Genomic DNA, 17482 nt, shown 5'->3' on the forward strand with positions numbered 1-17482 from the left:
AACTCTTCCCTAATCAATACAAGTCTTCGATAAGACTGTATTCTCTGGGATAAGGATCCTTTCACCAGAGTGGATCAGCCCGGGGATCAGTCCTCCCTGAAATCTGTCCCTGATCTGGTGATTGTTTAAATAAAGCGTGTGCCCTTATTGACTGGACTGCTGATGAGAGACAGCAGAAAGAGTGAGAATGAAAGAGAGAGAGAGAGAGAACAAGAAAGAAAGAGAAATTGTGAGAAAAAGTGATTTACACTCCATGTCACACAATGGCACAAAAGACGAACAAATAGGGGCTGGCAGTTGGTCTTGGTCACGTTACTGCCAACACCACATCAGGTGTTCTTCGGTTGTCAAATGACTGACCACAGAGAGCAAATGGGGAGCAATCTGACCCTGGGTCTGCTGTTGAAGTGCTCCCCTCCATGTCCAGCTGATGAGGAATTAACGTCACCGGGAACAATGGCAGAATGAGAAAAGGGCCGGGGCTGCCATCGACCCAGTGACAGGCACACTATGGTGTTTGACCAAGGGGTCGTGACCCTGAGTGGGGAGAACCTAAGGCCAGATCCAGGGTCAGGCGACAGGGTCGGGCCAGGGTTACAAGAGAGTCCCTATGGGAGAGTCAGGCTTGGCCTTCTTACACTCGAGTTGGACACTTGTTCCCAAGACCTTTTGTACAGTGAAAACCAGGGCTTATAAATATTTCCCAGTCTTATTTCCTTGCTTTGTCAATGTATTGTAACCAACTGTGTTAAAATTACATTCCATTAATCCAAAACACAAGGTCAGAAAATTTAAACTGAGGCTGTGATAATACATGCATACGACAATGTCCTGACACAGTATCTGTAAAACCCAGATATGAGGTCACTGCTTAAAGACAATCACATGCATGCGCTAAAGTACGCTTGAAGATCCAACAAGACTCACAAAACCAACTGGATCTTTCTCCATTTTTAACCAGTAGGATTGTATGCTAATGTGTACTCAGGCTGAACCCTGACCTGTGACCCTTTAGTATAGCTCCCCAAAAAAGGTCAGGCCGTGTAGAGGTGTTAAAGAGGAACTAATAGAACAGATGAACAGGGGAACCACTCTGGGGAGGTATTGGAGAGCCTACCTACAGGTCACTGTGGAGTGGTGTCAGCCTGTCAAATACATTCAGCCCTGGTCAGTCCTAGAACTCCTGGGCAAGTGTTGACAGGATGAGTTCAAAGTTATATTCATGTCTTTAGTTTTACTTGTTTGGTTTTCCTGCAGACAGCTGGTGCATTGTGGGCAAAGTATATATATATGCTTTTCACTAGGAAGGAAGACAGCGAGATGGAGAAAGGGGTAGAAGTACAAGAAATGGAGAAAGAGAAGGGAAAAGGGACATAGGAGGATAATAAAAGATACTCATAATACAGAAAAAGCAAGAGACAAACTAAATCTGAAGCAGATCCAACTTAACTCTAGATTTATTGGAAGGTAGGCAGTTGTTACACATTGCTGTGGCTCAATTCAGTTTCGTACCGAGAGACCAGCACACCGCAATCCCTGAGATACACAAGCACTGTATCCTGCCATCAAAGGTCTGTAATTGGCCTTGGCGTCAAAAAAGTGGATGAATTGAAAAGTTAAAGAGAGAGTGAGATGTGTAGAGGATTAGACATGTGCAAAAAAAAAAAAAGGGTCCAGACAGGAAGGAGAATGAAGGGGGTCTGTGGTGGCTCCGGCTACAGTGTGGCGGTATTAGCATGGTGGTGGCGGTGGTGATGTTGTGGTTAAGATGAGACAGGGCCTCCTCACCGCAGGTGCCAGTCTAACCAGGGCCGCTGCTCAGTCAAGGGCACCAACCAGCGCTGCGAGCCACACTGCCAACCACCCAGACGCAAACCACCACTTGGCAAAGACGAAAATGCTCATATAAGGCAATATTGCTCAACCCCTGCCACCAATCTGTTTCTGTTTAGCAGATTATACTTAAGCCTCCAGACTCCAATGTCATGTTTGAAGATGGGTTAAAGCCCCTATCTGAGGATTTTTGTGGCCAAACAGGTCTAAATGTGGTATGTATTTAAACTGATTCTTGAAGGGCATAAACTGTAAATCTGAAAATCCCATATTAAGCAGTTGGATACTATTATTTTTGTATAAAGAGACATGTCATTCAGGGTGATCCTTTTGTTTATGCCTGGATTATGAAGGTGGCCATTACCAAGAGAGCTGCTCTGCTGCTTCAGAAAGCCACCTTCTGATATTTGACTACACTGATGATACATACATTTTTATCTTTATGTACCATCTGATCACTAACATATTTGAAACTCGTTGACATTCAACCTACAGAGAAATGACAATGTACAAAACAAGACGCTCAATAATCAAAGGAAAGCAGGGAAACAGATGTCCAACAGAAATGACGAGAATGTTTTAAAAAAAAAACCCTCCCCTGCAACTATTCAAACTCTCTAAAGCCCAGCGATGTGGCTTACAGAGAGAGGTGGCCGAGTTCAAAACATTTAGTGTGCATACAGAAAATCCCTATTTTAAAATATCGCTGCCATACCCTATAAAGTCAAGCCCAGAAAATGAATAATTGCGATTTGGAAGGACTTTGGCGGTCTGTCTCATTCCAACATAACACTTATGGCTTACATTATAAGCTACATGTGGCTGCAGTGAAATGCATGACCATATGTCATAAATGTGAGCAAACTGGATGTTGTAACCATGCATGTAACATGAATTGTGGAGGGCTTAGAGGGACTCAAATGGATATGTCGACTGGTGCTTTAAATGAAGTGGTCTGCAAGGTTTGTTAAGTTAAAATTCAGTCAAAATCTGTTTACATAGTAACAGCATCACATACAGTATATCGTATATAGCTGATGGCAAAACAAAAGGAGCCTTAGATCACCTCTCGCAAAAACCAAACAGCAGGACATTTGGGATGACAAATTTCTTTCTGAATACATGAGTGGCAAAAAGAAAATTTTGATTAAAAAGCACTGAAATGGACACAAAACAACTTTCTAATTGTGGACTGACAAGGACAAGGACTGCGTTAAGACCACACCCCAAAACACAAGCAAATCCCATGTGGTGTCACACCACTCTGCCGTTGCTATGGATACACATATCAAGCTTCACCACCTGCCCTGCCCCCCTTTCATAGCAACCCCCCCCAGCCTAAATCCAATCCAGTCAACAGCGGTATTCACCCAGCCAGCCCTCCCCATCTCCTCCTATTCTTACCTCCTGCTGGCAGATTAGGCTACACTCCCCTGTCCCTCCTCTCTCCCCCTTTCTACCACATCCACTGCACCCTCCAGCTCCCTCTCGAACCTTCCCTCCTCTGCTTCTAGAAACTGTCCCTCCCGCTCCCGTTCCCTCCTACACACCCTCCCTCCCTCCCCTACTGTCTGTCCCCCAACGGTGTAATCCAATCCCTGTAGGGCCAGAGCCAGGGGCCTGACACGGTCCTGACCCAATTAGAGGCCTGCTGCCAGCTAATTAACCCCGGCCCAGCCCTGGTGCCTGGCGCCTGATACTCCCAAACCAACTACGGCGCTAATTTCATTAAAACGCCACTACAATCTTCTGTCCTGTCCCCTTCCCCTCTGCTGCCAAAGCCAAGAGCGGAGCCGCCCTAACCAGGGAGGGAAGTGGGCCAGATGCGATCGAAAAGAAGGAGATGAACAGCAGTGAGACTGCAGAATGAAAAAAAAAATATATATAAAAGGAGCTGATGAAAGAAGATGGATGGATTGTTATGTGAGAAAGAGAGACAGATGGGGGGCCACAGAGCAGGTCGAATCAACGATCGAACCGAGCGTCAGCCCCTCACTGTATAATGATACATTACACTGTGGAATCAATAAGTCAATGGGCAACACTTGTTCAGCACTGCTGATGATGGAAATATTAGCCTGACACTACTTTGCTGTGGACTTAAACTTAATTTTCTCGCAGCCACAGCATCAGTATAGCTAAGAGCCAGATGCCAGCGGGAGGTTTTGCAAGCTGGGAGTGAAGTGACTGTCAGAAAACAGGAACTTTTAGTTTCCCGTCCTGGCTCAGTGAAGTTTTACAGACACTACCCCAAAATCTGTCTGCATCTACAACACAGTATCTACACTCTGAAGCAGAGCAAAATGACAAACATACATTCCTGAAAGCCCAAAAATGTGTCTGCGTGACCACTTGTCGTAGTGGGGAGAAAGAACTCGTGACAGAAAGTGAGTGATGGACTGCGTTTTTGTGTGTATATGTGGAACATGTTTGCAAATACATCACTGTCTCCCCTCTAACATGCAAGAAGAGCACTTCTCTTGGTCTCGTTAAGCAGGAAGAGACAGACAGTCTGATGAGGACTCAGAGTTTCGTGGGTGAATCTCACCACACCACAGCAGCCCACTGTGAACTCTGTCATTAAGATAGATTACTGCTAGTTACCCCTGGCCAGCACTAACTCGACACACACCACAGATGAAAGCTAGCTGGCTAAGGGACAGAGTGAGCTAGATACTACTTGGCTTCCATGTTCAAAGATCTCAAAATAGAGGTAGAATGTGGCTAATGTCTCCCCCTTCAGTCTACTTTGGGATTTAAGTTTCTTAAGAAGCAATGGACACGCTTTTTTCTTCTTGTGACACATTAATAGCCATAAATTGGACTATGAAATCAAAACATCTCTGTCCCTTTACACACTTGGCTTGATGTTTTGTTTTGTTTTTTCTCTTCTGGCAAAAAACGCTGAATTCCGCAGACGGTTACCGGTGCCAGTTTAATGCAGATTGAGAGGGGCAGAGTCAGACGGTGATGTGGTGAGGCTGGCAGTCTGTGTTGTTTTGTGCCTGTCTATCTGAGGGCCGGGGGAAGCTTCCTGCCATTTTGCTGGAGAGCAGAGTTTCTTTGAAGGGACAGGAAAGCAGAACTGCATTTCCCACAGCCTGATGTGGGCTGCTGGGCCAGACCTGACTGGCCCCTCTCTCTCTCTCTCTCTCTCTCTCTCTGTCCGATTGATACATAGACACACACACAGACATGCATTCAAATACAGTCATTAAAAACAAGTTGCACAAGAAGACACGCATAAGTCCTTTAACATCTCCTTCACACACGTACACTCCTCCACAGCAGTGACAGTCAATTCCCAGCTCACGTTAAAGCTAGAAAAAGAGTCAAGAGTTGGCGCTATAGTGAGAAGGCCATCATTTTGTGGAACAGTTCCTTCTAATTAGTAAAAGCGACACAGGGGCCACACAGACAGGGAGGAAGGTTATTTCTGTGTCACACTGGAATGTTCTGCAAATGATCCCACAGCACGCAAGTTCAAAACTATTCCCTTTCAAACAGATTTTTAACCTGACGCATAACATCTGTCAGCATGACATTTATCTATATGTGAAGTTTCCGGAAAGTGAAGGAGAGGTGACCGCAGAACTGCAGCAATTTAGCAAACAAACAAGATCGGAATGCCTCTCTAATTATAGTCAAAACCTCTTCTCCTGTTGCATCCTGGTGGCTCAGACTAGATTACTGCATGGGTTCAATTCATGGCTGACAGTACCCTGCGTGCATCTTGCTTTCTCTCTAATCACCACTGGTATCAGAAAGGTGCAGCAGTATCACGTCATCGTCAATACTAACATTATTAACATAGTAGATAATTCATTCTTTTTTGAATGAAAAATATCTTTCCTACAGGGAAATTCTGCCATGACAATAACATCAAAAACCAAAAAATCTGAAGCCCAAGACATTACAGCCTCGATTGTTTTTTCCTCCTCTAAGGCCTGATTCCTAATAAGCCCTCTGATTAGATTCCTCCGTCGATATCAGTGGGTAGCTGTACTCACGCCATGGCGCTCAAAACAAACAGTTATTCAGCTCTGCCATTTGTTCTAAAAGGTGTGGGGCTGGGATTGAGGAGGAGAGGGAGGGTGGGAAACTTCAGCTGGGCTACTGTACATATCTGGGCCTTGATGTGGCAACAATGTGTTCAGCGGAGGACGGGTGCCGGAGTGTTGGGTCACTTCCTTCCTACTGAGGCTGAGAAAGAAGTGGGAGACCAGACGGACTGAAAGGCTGTGGCCCGATACTGATTTCAGATCAGTGCGCGGCCCTGTCTGTTAGCGGTAGAGACAGAGGTGAAGCTTGTCCTCGGGTCTGTGTGTGAAGAAAAGGCAAGGCCGCTGAGCGTGGGAGAGTGTGAGGGGAGATGTGAGAGACACCTCAGGCCCCGTGTGAGCGCTGCACAGTTCCCTGAATGGACCCGAATGGTACACAGACACACACATATACACACTCACACACACACACACACACACACACACACACACACACACACACACACCCACAGACGGACCATCTATTAGTGTTACCTAACTAAGCACTTGAACAATGACCAGTAGCTAAACTTCCTCGCTTTGTCTGCCCCCGTATAACTTCACAAGAGCTTTCAGACTGTTCTCACACAGACACACAAATACTTGTTTTGTTTGTCACTTTTACACACAAACACTCTCACAAGCACATGTATACACAGATGGGTAAAGGGAAAAAAATCAGGCATTACAATATTGCAATCTGTGAGAGAGTGTCTATATACTGTTTTAGTAAAAGAGGTGATAGTAAATTCATTACAATATTATGTAACAATGTGTCTTAAAGTAAGCAAGCCTTATCAAACAAGTATGAAAGGACACACATGTCTATTTTCTGTGCCAGGAACCTCTGTTACCAATAAAAACAGAAAGAGAGCAGTCATCATAATCCATGACAGAGACAGTTTATCATAGGTAGAGGGGCTGAGCAGGTCAGTGAGAAGGGAAGTGTTGTCTGTAAAACTGTAATGGCCTCTCTCACCCTGGACATCCATCAGTTATCTGAACCCTGGCAGCGAATCAGCTCCCACTTTGCTCCAGCTGACCCTTAACTCAAAAAAGCCAAGCTATTCTGATAAAGCGCTTGTAAGCACACGTACACCCACGTACACACACAACCCTGTATTCACACCTTCGTGGAAATAGCCGGTATGTGTTTATGTGAGTTAACTTCTGCAGAAGCCCTTTATCTCAGCAGTTCCATTAGATTGTGAGGGATTGGCTGCCTGGCAGCCAGACAGGCAGTGACAGAGATCGGTGACTCTGCCCGGCTGACCCTGGGTTGGCCTCAGTAGATTCTCCCACGGGCCCCTATTTAATCCTTCAGTCAAAAACTGGATATCCACCATTTGATAAAACTGTCAGTTAAAATATGACTCAAACAAATGAAGCTAAAGCAAACTAAGGGTTATTATTACAGAAGTTATAAGTGTACAAAACACATTTTTTATCAACAGCGTCATCTGTATTTTTTAAACATGGTCAACTTAGTTTTATCAAGCATCACTTTTTCCCACGGCAAAGCAGACTGCTGCTGTGGACTAACAGTCACAAATTGTGGTGTTTACTGATGGACTTAGATAATCATTTATTGGCTGTCCTGATAGTTATTCACTAGTGGACGCTCATTTATTTATTACCCCTTAGCTAGATAGCATCAGGTTAGCCAGTGTGAGCTACAGCAGAGCTGCACATCTGACCGATGAAGACACCATGCCAGGAACTCAGTTCCAAGTATAGCAACAACACTCCAAAGAGGAAAATAGAACCATAACACACAAACACAAAGTCCTTACCAGGTATCCGTATGAAGGACCATCCATGTCGTGGGCAGAGGGCCATCACACCCCCAGGGCATTGTGGGTGGAAGGCATTGGCCCTCATACACCAGTCTGAGGCAAGTTCAGGGGAGCCGTAGAGGAAACACTGTTTGAAGATTGTGCCCCCTCCACTGCGTGTCACCCGCCACTCGTACTCTGCACTACGGTCGTCACAATAACGCTCCATGGGAACTGCTGTCACCTAGGAAACCAAAAAGAAAGAAAAGGTTTTCTACATTTGAAACAAAAGATAATATTGTGTGTTGGAGAGAAGGACGATTTTAGGATAATGTGAGTTGACATGTACGTTATTACTTTTTCTAATGCAATACATTTTTGCTATTCAAAACATTTGCTTTTATTTGCATGTGGCTTTTAAAAAAAAAAAATTAAATGAAACTATTAATTATATAAACACATATGACAAATTTACCACCTAAAGAGGGAAAACCACTGCATGAAGGCTGGTTTCACTGAATCAGCAAGTTCTCTGTGTGTGTGTGTGTGTGTGTGTGTGTGTGTATGTGTGTAGGAGGAGGGCAAGAGGAAGCTTAACAACTGGTGAATAACCCGAGTAAGAAGCCCTTTTTTAGAGGCTCTGTTTGTTTTAAATGCAGCTGGAAGCCACAGCGGTTACCCCCACACCCCAACCACACACAGTCACACACACATTTCACAGATAAGAGTTGCTCATTGTTGAAAGGCAACAAAGGCAATGTGCACAGCGCTTCCCTCTTCCCTTTCCACGACCACCCAAATGCTTGTCTGTCTTACACGGGACAGCAAACACACAGACAGAGGACTTGCAAGAGTGCCTTTATCTCTCTCACACACATACACACACATACTCTGGGCGTGGCGGCTAGCAGGAACTTGGGTGGCAGTGTGGGCTGGCAGGGCCACAGCGAGTAGGTGGCAGAGTTTCGACTGTGGATCATCACATCTGTGTGTCCCACCATGCCGGGCCTGAAGGCTGTGAACACCAGGTCCTGAAACACACACACACACACAAAAATCTACATTACTATCCTGTTTCATTAAGGTTAAAACTTCACAAATACAGGGATTATATCCGAGTGGTGAAATGTATTAAATTGCTAGCAATTTCAAAAACATCACAATTGATGTTGTGCCTTCTACTGAACTGATTCCTGCTTTGCTTTGTGATAAAGTGGGGAGACTGAAGTAATCATTATCTTCAAATTATAGGAAATATAAAAAATAAGCAGCAAAAGTAAGAGGTGCTGCAAAACAGGTAAATAAATTGAAACCTACAGTGGCCACTGGGCTCAGCGCTCATGTTTTTTTATAAACTTCTCAGTATATTTAAGTTTCATTGGTTGCATGCCTGAAATGTTATATAAACTTTCAGCAAAATGCTTAAAATGTTATGTAAAATGTATGATTATGTGGCTTATATGATTTTTGTTGCGTATGACACAGGATAAACTGCATGCCTGATCATGTAATCTTTTCTGCAAAGACCTTTTGGGCAAGCCATACATCAGGGCTATTCAATTCCAAATTCAACTGGGCCAGATTTTAAAACCAGGAAATGTAGATGGGCCAGACATTTTCAGCAGCCTATTTAAAACCCTTTTTTTTTTAGCTTTTGGTAATGTCAAATTTTAAACAAAAGCAAATGAATGTAGTGAATGTTTATTGTACAAATTATTAATATATTGACATATTTTCAGTAGAGCACTTCCCTACTTGTGACTGTCAATAGCCAGATGTTTTGAAAAGCTACTAAGCTCAGTCAGAACTCACATGAGAAAATGTTGATTTGTGAAAGATATGATTGGCGGTGTCGCTACATCAGTAAACATCCTGCCCGATCGGTACTGCGCATGTGCAACTCTCAACAGAGATGAAAAGGAACCGAGATGGCTCACTCGTTAGCTACTTCCATACACTATATATGTAGTTTACTTATTTTGTCATATATCAGATTTATGTATGTGGGCCACTCCGAGGTTGCTTCTGGGCCAGATGTGGCCCCGCAGGCCAGCAAATGAATAGGCCAGCCATAAATTATACATAAAATTTGAACAAAGGTTAATGCTGAAGAGATAATGATGAATAATTCAAGTATAATGCAGTGTTAAAGGAATATAGAAAAGTTATGCATATGTTACTGTGTGTTGTGTGACACCACAAAAATGGTGGATACACAGTGCCATCTAATGGCAGAGTTTATAAAATGACATCCTTTCTAGCCGGGCTCAGGTCATCTCCACCATGGCTTAGCAAATACTTATTTATCTACTTCATTGGATTTGACAACAGCAATGCACCAGTGCAGATACTGTTTTCTGAAGCCAATGGGTGGCCAAAATAGGTTATTAGTATTTTGCAAAGTGAAGCAATTAAAGTTTTTCCCCTTTGGACAAATAAAATGATTTTTTTAATGTAAGTTTTCATGAGTAAATTGTTCATAAATGGTAACTGATCAGATTGTTATTCTGAATCAGATGAGACACAAAGGTCTACTTAAGGTCTGAGTGGTCTACTGTGTTGGAGCTACAGGCTGACTGAAAAAAGACAAAGGTAGAAATAGAGATGAGAGTAACACACACATACAATTACTGAATGGCATACATGCCATCTACTAAACAATTACAGTTAGTATATATTACAAATGTAAAATTAAGTTTTGATTTCCCAACATATAGCTGATAGATGTGTTTCATATTGGGATGGACGGAGGGAGAGACTGACACAGAGGGACAGAGAGCCCATTTGAAGCAGTGCCCCAAAGCTATATATGAGTAAAACATGTTAAGGAGGTATTCAGAGTTGCCTGGTTCTCTCACTTTTTCAACAGGAGCAGCAGGAAAGCTGAAAGCAACACTGACCACAAGTACGCAGCCAGAGATCGATGAGCCAAGCAGAGAGAAGAGGCACTGTGTGTCAGCTACACACAGCTTCAAAAGAAAAATGAGGAGCTGAAAGAAGTTGGCATACACTGTGTAAGTGAGTAATTTCTAGAAGCTCAAGTGGGTGTCTGGGGTCACCTTGATCATATAGTATACATATAGTATTAGCTCTCCAGGTGTCTGCAAGTTTCTCTCTTTCTCTCATATTTGAACTTGCTTCTTATATTTTTCTGCTCTTTCATTCCTTAAGCCACTCCAGGGGGGGAACCTAAGACGCTAGGCAGCTGCCTGGCTCAGTGTGATGAGGCCAAGAGAGTAAGAGAAGGATGGAATTACCCCAACAGCATTTTGCACCCAACAAGTTTAGTTAGAGGATGGTACTGTGATACACATCTGCCAATGGGTAACTGATCGCTTTTTCGCTGGGTGAAAGATTTGAAGGGATATGTTTTTAATGCTTTTCTAGCAGAATGACTAAAACACTCTTGCAGCACTGACCTAGTCGTGTATCTTCAGGCTGCAGCTGTTCACATTTTTTTGAGGTGGTCTGTCTATTTTAACTGGCATCTATGCTTTATACTGTCTCTTCCCCACTAACACAAATTAGGTTTCCATATTGCCAAATAATACAACAAATTGAGAAAATATGTGCTGTCTCAATGTAGCCCTGCAGTTCTCAGTTGCAGAATCCAACACATATGAAAGCATTTGAGTGCAGTTGAAAAGAACTGCGGAGTGCTACATTTATCCTCTGAGAAACGTAACTGACAAACATTACAGACTGCTAAGCTACCAGAATAGTTTGATGGAACAAAAACAGTGTAGAACTCATTTCCAAATCTTACAGTGTCCATAAACCAGCAGCAGCACACTGGTGCTGAGCTACCGTTTAACTAACACCACACCAACTCCAACTTCTGTTATGACCATCATTGTCCTCAGATTCAGCTTTCCTGTAAGCGTTCCATATTGATGTGAACCAGTAGGTGTGGCTTGATAAATTTGCAGAAACAGATGTGTATGTGCATAAATGTTCTGGAAGATTACCAAAAAATGTTTCAGGAAATACTGTTAACGTATATTGGCCTTTAGTCAAGACACCTATTTTTTTTATCTTGAAAATGTGACTTTCCTCTACACAGTCTGACAGTAAAGTACAGAAAGATGCTGGTCTGCACAGATGCACAGATGAGGAGACATATAGTTGGAGGGAGGACAGTGTTACTGGGTCACAGGGCTACAGAGGGATTGGGTTCCACACTGGATCCCAGAGGAGGGAGAGGAAGGCTGGGGCAGAGAGCAAGCTGTGTGGTCAAACACTGACTGATGCTCTGGGTAAAATTTCAGCATCGTCAGCAGCACATGCTTCACTACTGTTTATCTGGCATTCTGAGATGATCGGCATCGGCCAATGCCTGCGCTCACATCTGCAGGCAGCCTTGTCAGTGTGGCTGCTGTGGAACGATGTTAGCGCTCCCCCTTTTGAGTTTTGGGAAGGTTGTGAAAAAGTTAGTTTTGAGCCCTGTACTATAACTCTCATGAATCCTGCTGTAAACGTTTGCCTAAATTTCCTCAGTCACCATCGTCTTTTCTAAATGTTAACATGTTTCTCCCATCCAAATCTAATCTGAAACCGTTACTGGCTAGCGTTAAATATATATATTATGTTATAATGTATAGAATAATGCAGTCGAATGACGTCGCTTCTGACATCGCTTTCCCTTAAATAAGTCATGTATTTTTCTCTTTCATTAATTAATAAAAATTCCATCTAAAACAACATGTTACTGGCTAAGATAAAAATGTATATTAGATCGTAATGTGCATGGAATAAGAGAATTATACATGACTTTTCTTTGTTTTGATATCGGCATTATATATATTGGCCATCTCTAAATATCGGCATCGGCCATTGAAAAAGCCATATCGGTTGACCACTACTGCAGATGGCTATTCAAGGAGTTCTTGTACATAGATTTTAGTCTGAGTGTGTGTGTCTTGTATGTTTCCTACCTGTAGGACAGGGCTGGTATGCGTGTTTGGGAAAGTGGTGGGTCTGTTCAGCCACAGAATTAGGTCCTTGTGAGACAGACACTTACTCCTGGGCTGTAACCTCTCTCTCTCCCCCTCCCACTCTCTGGTTTCCTCCTGACCCTCTTCTTCAAGGCCGAACAGGCGTTGATAGTGGAGCCGATATGCAGCTTTGAGGGACAGAAAAAGGGCTAACCATCTGTGAAAGAAAATAGCAGGAAGCAGGAGAGGAAAAATGAAATTACAAAAGGAATTTTCATAGAAATATGTCAGAATAAAGAATTCTGCTATCACCATAACTACTGTATAAAGTTGGCCATTATTAATTATCAAACTTCCAGAGTGCAGAGTCGACTACAGCATAGCACCTCTGGAGCTGTTGGACATTTGGTCTTGTTGAAGGGCAATCTCTTTACTCACTATCCCACCTTTTCTCACTCCTTTCAATCAAAGACAAGGAGAGAAACAGATCTGGAGAAGGGAACTTAAAGCCCACCTCACTAAGGTGCCTTGCAGCATGAGATTGGACATCTCAGCTGGTGACACGTCGATGAAGCGCAGGAACGAGAAACAGCTTCCTTTGTCATCACCTGGAACAGTAAAAACAGAATACATAATGAAGAATATGAGATTAAACAATGAAAGAAAATAAGAGAAAATGTGGAAATAAACAGGAAGAATAGGCAGGAATGATGGAAACATCAAAGGAGGTAGAGAGGAAGTGGGGTGAAACTGAGGTTTGAATGAAAGCGATCATCTCAGCTTTGTGTGCGTCTGAATTCCAAGCTTACTACATGCTCACCTTTTCTGTGAAAAAGAGACTGCTGGATGTGATTTGGGGAGAAGGGAGACAACTGTACTTGAAGTAATCTGAGGAGGATGTAAAGACAGAGTTACACCACTTAAAGTGAGAAAAAGCAAAAGAGACTGAATTTGGGAAGATAAACTGATCCCAGTCCGATCCACAACATTCCTGAGTATTAATAGCTATTATTGGGATAATTGCCTTTTGAGAGTCCCAAGTCAGCAAATGTGCACAAGAATGAAAATTTGCTAAGAAAAAGTATATATTTGACAGTGTTTTACACAGTAATTTCAAATGTAAACCTAATCCTATTCAAAACAACACTTGCCGAAATGTTGATAGACCTGTTTTCATTGGATTTGGGGCATACTTGTCAAGATCAAGTGTGTCTGTGTGGAAGAACTTACTTGTTTTTGGCCTGGTTGTGTGCGTGGATGAGGCCATGACGATAGAGGAACTTAGACATGATGTAGGGCTTGAGGGACATGTGGAAAGGAGAGCGTGTCTCCTGGCGCTCAAACAAGTCAGGGTGGTTACACACCTACGCACAAGCATAACACAGACAGTGTATTTAGAAAAATAGGCAAACGAACCACCACTACTCATGCTTATGCTGGTTCTAAGACTGCCAATTCATTGTTTAATTGCACATCTCGAATTTTGTTCCCACTCATAAAATGTAGCGGCATTATTCCTACTGGAACATTGAAACTCCTCAAAAAATCCACTGTAGAGAAAAACAGAGTTTTGATAACATGACACTTAAAATGATCCTCAAATCATTAGGACTAATAACAGTGATCAATCATCACGACTGCTGCATCTGACAAAATAATCAAAATGCTTTATAGCTGTAATCATCTAGTTGTACTTTATTTTTGCACTTGAAACGAAAAGGACAATTTAACCCCAGCTCAGACCTTTCTGAACTGCATGACCAGGTTCATGAGGGAGGAGGTGGTGCTGTGGGACTGCTGGGCCGTGCCCATGGAGGACTGCAGCAGATCCTCAATAGAGATCTTGTTCCTCAGAGCCTGGTAGAGCAACCTTTGCCGGGACGTCAGCTGACAGTAGGTCAAAATCTCAATCTGTAGAGGGAGAGTAGAACGAGTGGGTGTGAAATGTCTTGAACCAATTAACATTCAGATAAACACAAACCTGCCTGTAGAGGCCAAAAAAAGGAGCTACTAAAACTGTGCGACTAAAGCATCATCATTACTATTATCTTGTTTCTCTTAGTTGAGTAAAAGAGAGCTTATTGAGATGTTCCTGTATGTGCAGTAGGATTTCAGATCCCTACTCATCTTACATTTTCACTGCCAATGACATTGTAAACTGTCTCTCTGTCTTGAAATTGTTTTATGAAGTTCAGGGCTTTAAGAGTGAAGACTAAATTACTGCAGTTGCCTGAATGTTCTCAATTGGACCTGTTAGTTAGTTAGTAAAAAGATTGATTTACAAAATAATAGTTGGCTGCATATATAACATGTGGCTATGGTAAAGACAAATTACTCAGCATTACTACCATGCTATGCCTCCATTAGAACACACACAGTATTTTCACATGGGCTTAACAAGACCTTAATTTATGGGTGCAGACTTCATCCCCAGCTTGACCCACATTCTTTAAACACACATCGAAAGTCTCTGGTTTTATCTAGTGTCATGCTTTGATGAAAGCAGTGAAACTGAACAACAACAAACCACGAAACCCAACCATGAACCACGAGTGAACTTACACCAGCAAAACAAGAGAAACCAACAAAAGTGGCGAAGCAAAGGAAGTGGGCTGGGAGGGAGCGGTGAACTCTGCCATTCCTCTGACTCTTGTGTATCGAGACTCCCACAGCTGTATGAGTGAGTATGTGTGTGATAGCAAGAGACCCCGAGTCCGACATCTGTCAAGAGGATCTGCCAGCGCAAGCATCACTCACAAGCTTATTACAACACTTTCTGTGTCAATGAGGTGTACAGGGAGACAGATGGAGGAAGGGTGCAGAATTAAAGAGGAGAGGAAAGAATAAGGGCTACAGGGTATTGTGTAAAATACAATACTGCATTTCTTAAAATTTTATATTATTACATAAACTGTGATAAATTTGGACTTTCTCTGAAAAATGAGCACTACTTTGAACATAATACAATGGACATATTTGTTGTTGTTTTTTGTGCTGTTTTGATGTGCTCAGACTGACAGGCGAGATTTACAATTTTGTCTAATCATTCACCAGAATCTTCCCGAATCCCTTCGAGAGGACACCATGTGGAAAACCTTTCCCTCAAAATATAGTACTAGTAATATTACTCCAATGTCACATGTCTGTCCGATTAAATGTGCAGCTTCTGGTCAAGAAGCATCAGCAAACACAGAGAGGAAAGTTCGCTCCCCTACCTTGTCTGAGAGCTCGTTTTCCACATCCTTCTTGATTCGGCGCAGCATGAAAGGTTTAAGGATCATGTGCAGTCTGGAAAGTTGGTCTGAAACACAAACATCAAACAATCGTGTTTAGCTATCGAACATATCACATGCAACACTGAGCAGAAATCGAAGTTAAATGCTGGCACACAAATGATAGAATTTCTGTACAAATGAGCTGAAAAATATTATGTGATGTCAGCTGGAAAATAGGAAAACACTTGAAAAAGCAGCTGAGAGGAACTTTGTACTCACTCTCATCAATGGCAGACTTGTTTTCAGCATGGCTCTCGATGTCCTTGGAGAACCACTCGTTAAACTCGTCATGGGAATCGAACAATGTAGGCATGATGAAGTGCAGCAGGGCCCACAGCTGAGAGACAGTAATAACACACAGTCGTCAACAGTTCTGTCTTGCTCACACCAACACACACGCTCGCCAACACACACACACACACACACACAAGCTGCTCACCTCAGCCATCGTGTTCTGGATGGGCGTCCCGGTTAGCAGCAGTCTGTTTCGACACTGGAACTGCAGCAGGATTTTCCACCGAACGCTGAAAACACAGAGGGGAAACGGTGAACAGCTGGTGATCTAGTGCAACAACAACATGAGTTTATCATCTTTATTTAACACTTACCTGTACAGTAATCACACCAATTACTCAAACTGTGGTACACCATTTGAATGTAGTAGACGTGAAACTACTTATGTAGTTGTGGAGATAAACACAACTGTATTTTTTTAATATCACTATTGTGCATGTTCTAGCCAATTTATTACAAATTGCATATCGAACCTACCTAAAAGAACTACTGGGTTCTGTTCATGTTAGCACTGTAAACAAATCAACTTGCAGAGACTTGAAACTCACAGCTACATTATATATATATTACTATATTTTTCTTGTGTAGGTAGTAAAGCAGTAGAAAACTAAGTCTATATGGTAAAGTCTTCTGGATGGTGTGTGTATCTGCTGAAACTAGTGGGTGAATCTGGGAGGGAAATCTATCTATAAAACTACGAGAAACTTTGATACATTTAATATACATTTTCCAATGTCTATTAGACTCTAAAAAAAGTATCAACATACAAGTAAAAGAAATCTAGTGTTGGATATCAACACATTTTAACACACAGGAACCCTGTGATGTGTTTGGTAATACAGTATTACATGATGACACAGCAACCATGTTAATGCTTTACCTGGTGCTGCTTTTCAGTGCCTGGGCCTCATCCAGAACCATGTACTGCCACTTGACCCTCTGAAAGTACTTGACGTCCTGGACCACCAGCTGGTAGCTTGTGATCACGACATGGAATGGCGCGTTTTGTGTGTAAAGGGTTTTCTATTCAAACATAGACAAACATAGGTAGAGACAGGGTTTTAGACTAGAAGATGAAGAAGAACAAGAACAAAAAAAAAAGAACTGGAGTACAGCATTTATTGACCAAACAATACAATAAAGCATTTCATAGCATTGTACCTTCACAACTCTGTGTTCATAACCATCATCCTCATCATCTCTTCCTTACCTGGCTCCAAAATTTCCGAATCACCTTGCGATCATGAGGATTCCCCCAGTATGGCAACACCTGGCAGACAAATCAGTAAAGTTCAAACACGGGGAAATAGTGAGTCGTGAGTTGTGTGTGA

The 17482-nt window shown here is 42.6% G+C and overlaps 1 protein-coding gene across 6 annotated transcripts in view; it reads right to left on the minus strand.

The window, feature by feature from the left end:
• The window catches only part of ino80 (INO80 complex ATPase subunit), a 39496-nt gene that overhangs the window by 14592 nt on the left and 7422 nt on the right, over positions 1–17482 (minus strand). For all 6 annotated transcript variants that reach the window (XM_044170437.1, XM_044170439.1, XM_044170436.1 and 3 more), the window contains exons 16-27: positions 17362–17421; positions 17032–17174; positions 16297–16381; positions 16077–16194; positions 15798–15883; positions 14326–14493; positions 13813–13946; positions 13403–13470; positions 13097–13190; positions 12583–12799; positions 8539–8679; positions 7667–7892 (exon numbers count right to left, since the gene is read on the minus strand). In XM_044170437.1, coding sequence (XP_044026372.1) covers positions 7667–7892; positions 8539–8679; positions 12583–12799; positions 13097–13190; positions 13403–13470; positions 13813–13946; positions 14326–14493; positions 15798–15883; positions 16077–16194; positions 16297–16381; positions 17032–17174; positions 17362–17421 — 1540 coding nt within the window. The remainder of the gene's footprint in view (positions 1–7666; positions 7893–8538; positions 8680–12582; positions 12800–13096; positions 13191–13402; positions 13471–13812; positions 13947–14325; positions 14494–15797; positions 15884–16076; positions 16195–16296; positions 16382–17031; positions 17175–17361; positions 17422–17482) is intronic.

This window comes from Siniperca chuatsi, linkage group LG16 (assembly GCF_020085105.1).
Source record: "Siniperca chuatsi isolate FFG_IHB_CAS linkage group LG16, ASM2008510v1, whole genome shotgun sequence".
Taxonomy (NCBI): domain Eukaryota; kingdom Metazoa; phylum Chordata; class Actinopteri; order Centrarchiformes; family Sinipercidae; genus Siniperca; species Siniperca chuatsi.